The following is a 6,000-nucleotide window of genomic DNA, read 5'->3' as shown; positions in this document are numbered from 1 at the left end:
TTTCTGAAGTTTAGGTTAAACTGTATTGACATAGTGCTAGAGCTACCACACATATAATGCCTTTCAATGTGAAGCACATACACCAAACGATAAATTCATATAGTTTTACAGCCATAACGTTTACTTGCTGATAAGCTACTATAAAAGTACATTTCTGGAAAGAAAATAAAAGCAATCAAATACTAGTAATATGCAAAGTTATGGTCCGTATAGTCAATTAATTGAATTTATAGTGGGTAATGATCTTGTTGACCACTCTAAGTGTATTTACAAGCCACATCCATACACACAGGTGCATGCGCACACACACAGGTGCACACACACGGAGAGCACTTCTCAGTCTATATAGCCTAAGTCTCCTCAGTTGTTTTCTCTGTAATCATCATATAAAAATACATCAAGGGCAATGTGGGCTTCAGTGTCTTTTCCGAGGACACTTTATCACTTCTGACTGGCGTAACCGCTCTCCCTCCAGAGCCACAGCCACCCCAGCACTGAATCTGTTTAATAAATTCCAGAGTTTAAGTCTTTATATCACAGCATTTCTAACTCATAAGCCAATCATATGCAATACATTTGACTCCACAACAAAAAGTCTGCATAGCCTCAAAACATCACTGTGCAATGTCGTAGTAATACTCGCGCAGTCTCGGTTCAACAACAGTGAATCCAGGCCTTTCTTCCACCCTGGAAGAAACAAAAATGTTATATAAATATGAACCTGCTTTAATTTGGCCCACCTAATTCCTGTTATGATTGGCAGATGGTGGCTTACTTGTATGTCCAGCACGCCCTCATGAGGTCATACAGCTCTGGTGGACAGTTTAGCGGGGCGTCCATACGCTGCCCACTTTCAATCATCTGCATCACATCATTGCCTTTCATCCCCTGTAAATAGACATACATTCAGAACTGAAGTGACATTTTTTAATACAGAAGCATCATAACCAAACACTAATTTAGAATGTAAAACATTTGCATTGGAGCAGTTTGAGCTAGCAAGTCATTTTAATATTTAAGAAATAAGCACTTTGAAAAAGAAAGAAAAACAGGCAAAATGCTGCATCAGCTTTGAGTTATACCAGCAGATGGTGACAATAACTTTGACATTGTGTGTCTCATCTACTGTATTCAAACAGTCCACTTCCAGACAGCATGTCAGTGATGAACAACATGTGTCATCGTGACTTAAGTTGCTTATTCATACCTTGTATGGTTTTTGGCCGTAGGAAAATGCCTCCCACATGAGCACTCCGAAGCTCCACACATCGCTTTTGCATGAAAATTTGAAGTAGTTTATACATTCAGGAGCATACCATTTCACTGGCCATTTCCCATGACCTTTGGCCTGGAGGACAAGACAGAAACAAAGCACCAGAAGCTCTGATTTACTGACATATTTATCATTTTGCAGTGTCAGCATGTACGACTTTGACCGCTGGGTAAAAGATAACATGCTCCAAAATGCTCACGACAAATCAACATCTAACAGTAGTGCTTTGTTTAATATATATATATATATTTCTAATTGATCTATTTGTTCATTCTGTCATTGGAGTAAGGGAATATTACATAATGCTTCCCCCACACTGAATATCCCTGTCAGTATTAACCTTGTAGTAGTTTTGCTCCTCTGCCACAGCTTTGGAGAGGCCGAAGTCACTGATCTTTGCATAGTGCTGTGTGACCAGCAGTACATTCCTGGCAGCAAGGTCTCTGTGAACAAAGTTATGCTCCTCCAGGTACTTCATCCCCATAGACACCTGATGAACCAGCTCCGTGATATTCTTTATGGACGTTTGCCTGTGGAGAATCACTTGTTCCATTATCTCAACCTCAGATGACAGCTGATCATTCTACATGTTCCGTTACCACCTTAAACCAAACATCTTAGTAGAACTTTCTTTTTGTAATTTTCCCAAGTTTTATTGCTGTTTTTATTTTGAATGTTTGTTACTGTTAACTTTATTGCTGATCTGTAAAGCCGCACAAATGCCTGATATCAGTTTAGGATATAAGTTTAGGATATAACATCAGAAGGAAATTCAACAGTCATAATAATGAATTCTTTTTTAGGGGCTGGGATTCTGCTAATACATTTTCAGTTCAATTCAATTTGAATAAAACTGCTGCTGTTCAGCAAATTTACAGACCAACAATTCAAAAAGTGTGTTAGTGAGTTACATACTTGTTTTTCTGCAAGAACTTGTTGAGTGGTCCTAGCTGAGCCAGCTCCATGACCAGCATGAGGTTTTCTGCCTCACAGATACCAATCATCCGAACGATATATGGATTGTCCAGCTGCTGCATGACATTTGCCTCTCGCAGCATCTCTTCCCGCACTGATGGGTTGTTATCATCATTCTTCAGAATTTTAACTGCCACTGGTTTCTGTGTTCTGACACACAGGAATGTTAGCGTTAGGACAACTGTGTCCCTTCAGCACATTCTCATTAATAAGACATTTTGATTCACGCAAAGAAATCCATCTTTAGATAACATATACTGACACCACTCACACATAACGAATGTAGAAAGTAAGTATTCAAGTATAAATATGTATCAATACAGTGCACAACTAAGACAAAGTGTTCTGAAAATGAGGGATATAGTAGCAGCTGGAAAAGAAATCAGCTCTCAGGGTTGTAGAAGATTGTAGAAGAGTCTGAATACAGTACTTGGAGTTAGTGTGTGCTAGCTGATGGATGCTTTCATAAAATCTCATACTGTACTTGCCATGGCCCTACCTTTTATTTCCCTTTATTCTTATTGCATTACCATTGCTTCTGTTCTTTTGTGATGTTCTTCTGTCTGGTTGTACAACCATAAATCAGAAAATGTTGGGCCGGTATGATAAATGGTAAATGGACTGTACTTGGACAGCGCTTTTCTAGTCTAGCTGACCACTCAGAAGGCTTTTAACACTACATGCCACATTCACCCACTCACACACACTCATACAGCTACGTGCTTCCTACCACATTCACACACATTCATTCACAGAGGGATGCATCGGTAGGCAACGTGGGGGTCAGTGTCTCGCCCAAGGACGCTTCGACATGTAGCCCACGGAAGCCAGAGTGGAACCACCGACCTCCTGAGCAACAGGAAAAAAAGAACACAAAACCCTTTAACAACAGCAAAGCGTGATTCTGTGACTTGTACATTTACATCCATTTCTACACCTCAGACCTGCAACCCATCCCATAAAAGTCAGGACAGTGAACCTTTTCCCACTTTGTTTCCTTCTGCCAACACTTAAAGCCGCTCTGACTCTGAGGAAACCAGGTGATGCAGAGTTCCAGCTGTTATTTTGTCCCATTCCTCCTTAAACAGGTCTTAAGGTGGGCAGCAGTGCGGGGGGGTGGTTGTTTCTCTGCTGGGGACAGGTCAGGACTGCAGGCAGCCAGTCCAGCACCCGTACCTCTTCTTCCTCAGCCAGGCCTTTGGACTGTGGCAGAATGTGGTTTTCCATGGTCTGCTTGAACAATGCTGGGACGTCCCAGGAAAAGATGTGGCCTTGAAGGCAGCATATGTTGCTGTAAAATCTCAGTGAACTTTTCTGCATTAATGCTGCCGTCACAGAAGTGGAAATGAGCTTTGCCCCCTGATCCAACCCCATACCATCACAGAGCCTGGCTGCAGGGACTGGCTGCTGACAGCAGGCTGGATGCTGCTTTTGCTCTTTGCTCCATTTCTTCCACCAAAGATGTGGAATACTGATGGGTCTGACCACAGCACACGTTTCCACCGTGTGACGGTCCATCCCAGACGCCTCCGAGCCCAGAGAAGTGGACGAGGTTAACATCAGGCTTCTTTCCTGCACAGTAAAGCTTGTGAATGGAACTCTGTATTGTAGTGCTTGACAAAGGTTTCCACAGTAATCCCTTGTCCATCATGGAGGACTCAGAAAAAATATATTCACTATACAAGTTTAAATGATGACAGATGCTACAAAAAAATATGCAAAATAATTGAATAAAATTTGATTTTTAAAAAAATCTTCTTTAATTTTAAACTGCATTTATTTAAGCTTGTGTTGATGATGCTATTTATTTATTTTGCCACTCAGTTTTCAATTTTCAAATCTCCAGTTTGGAATGGCTCAAATGAGCCTAACCCATCTTCCATTTTCTGCTGCTATAGGCCCAGACTGCTGGGGGAGCTCCCATGATGCACCACTCCTCCCTCTGCTCTCTTTACTCTCCATGTACATAAGACATCACTGTCATATGTACATGGAGGAAAGGTCAGAAGATAGAAGAAAGTCGGAGAAGATGGTAGGGAATTGAACAGATCATGAATCAGAATCATGAAGAGCAGAGAGTTCTTTTAAACTCTGCTGCTGCAGCCTCCTCACCTATTTGTGATCACCAAAAGGAGCCAGCGTTCAGCTTGTCAACCTTTTTGTCAATCTTTGAATTTAAGTTCACCTCATCAGAGTTGGTCAGCAACCAAAACCAACTCCACCCTTGGACAGTTTTATCATTATTTGCGGTGAATTCCGACACACCACCCGCTCGGCTTCTGAGCGACCAGAAGTCACCAGAAGACCCTCCGGCGCAGGAGAGCGACCGGTCCAGGCCACTTTAATTGAAGTCCCTGAAAGTCACCCACAACAAAGGCCGCGAGACCGGGAGAGACCCAGTGGGACCCGCTGGCGACGACCTGTGGTTCGGAGCTGAGCTAACCGTAAGATCTGCCCTGTTCTTACATTTCAGACGGTATGCGGTGGGTGTCGAGAGAATTTGCCGTTAAAATTATAAATTAACGCAAGTTGTCGGCCTTTAAATTCAAATAGTAGCAAAGGTCGACTATTTGAATGATCATTTTCATATCATTGTAATAAATGGTTCATATATATACACATATAAAATCAACCGGCTTTTGTGTATGTGTTCTTTACGTATGTGTGAGTCCAACAAAACGAGAATTCACCAGTAGCGACTATATGAGACTAGAATGTATTAGTTATTAATTAATAATTGATTATTAATTTAACATACCAGAATGTAAGATTCTGTCTTTTTCCTTCGATTGAAGGTGGTGCCCTAAAACGAGGTTAAATAAGGCTTATTCAGATAGTGAGAACTTTCCGATAAATCCTTATATCTTATCACATCACGCTACGTGTGTCCGCTATAAATATATATATACTGTTGGTGCCTTGTGTGCCGGCGATATATAATTTGGCTACAAGGTATCCCTGGCCTGCTGTTAAGGTGCTTGTTGTCCCCTTTTTCCAGCCCCCAGCTGGTCGAGGCAGATGGACCCTTCCTGGTTCTGGTTCTGATGGAGGTTTCTTCCTGTTAAAAGGGAGTTTTTTCATTCCACTGTTGCCTCGTGCAGCTCAGGACGGGAGATTGTATTGAAATGAAGTTTGGAAGCAATCTGTTGGCTTGCTTAGCTCGGCTTCTTTTTTAAAATTGGCTCTACATAAGACTAACTTCTTCTTCCGGGTCTCAATGAAGGCGGTCGCATTTCTCTTCTCTCCTCTATCTTCCCTGCTTTTCTTCACGTCTTGTCCTGTCTTGTCTCAAACTTCGGTGCCTCTCTCTGCATTGCTCTCAAAATTAAAATCATGGAATTGGTCAACTGGTCTCTCAATGCAATTGACAGAATATTCTTGAGGAGAAGCTCCGGTCCGGGGGAAGCTGCCTGTCCTGATGGAACGTTCACCGCTGGTTACATGAGGGACTCCTGGGAGCAGTGGAGGGTCGTGTGCCTGGTGATTCTTTCCGTTGAGGACATCGAGGATCTTCACATATTCGGAACCATGATAACGGGCTTTCTGCTGATTGGTTTAGACATTGCCCTGGTGAATCAAAAATTCAGAAGTCAGAGACAGTGGTCCGAGGCCCCAAGCTGCCCGACATGATCGAAGCAGTGGGCGGAGCTGTTGGCTTTGCAAAGGCGTGTGGATCGTTTTTGTGACCAGAATGGACAAACAGAGTAAGTCGTGTGTCCATTGAAATCCGACTACTCGCCCTAACCCAACAA

The 6,000-nt window shown here is 42.5% G+C and overlaps 1 protein-coding gene across 1 annotated transcript in view; it reads right to left on the bottom strand.

The window, feature by feature from the left end:
- Positions 1-6,000, bottom strand: part of syk (spleen tyrosine kinase) — a 61,041-nt gene continuing 55,041 nt past the window's right edge. The window contains exons 11-15 of the mRNA XM_072371428.1: positions 2,189-2,398; positions 1,614-1,803; positions 1,208-1,348; positions 776-888; positions 1-687 (exon numbers count right to left, since the gene is read on the bottom strand). Of these exons, the coding sequence (XP_072227529.1) occupies positions 615-687; positions 776-888; positions 1,208-1,348; positions 1,614-1,803; positions 2,189-2,398 (727 nt within the window). The 3' untranslated portion in view covers positions 1-614. The remainder of the gene's footprint in view (positions 688-775; positions 889-1,207; positions 1,349-1,613; positions 1,804-2,188; positions 2,399-6,000) is intronic.

This window comes from Leuresthes tenuis, unplaced genomic scaffold (genome assembly GCF_036924035.1).
Source record: "Leuresthes tenuis unplaced genomic scaffold, fLeuTen1.0.hap1 SCAF_19, whole genome shotgun sequence".
NCBI classification, from domain to species: Eukaryota; Metazoa; Chordata; class Actinopteri; order Atheriniformes; family Atherinopsidae; genus Leuresthes; species Leuresthes tenuis.
Note: the sequence above shows the minus strand (reverse complement) of the source record. Positions and strands in the feature narration are given on the sequence as shown.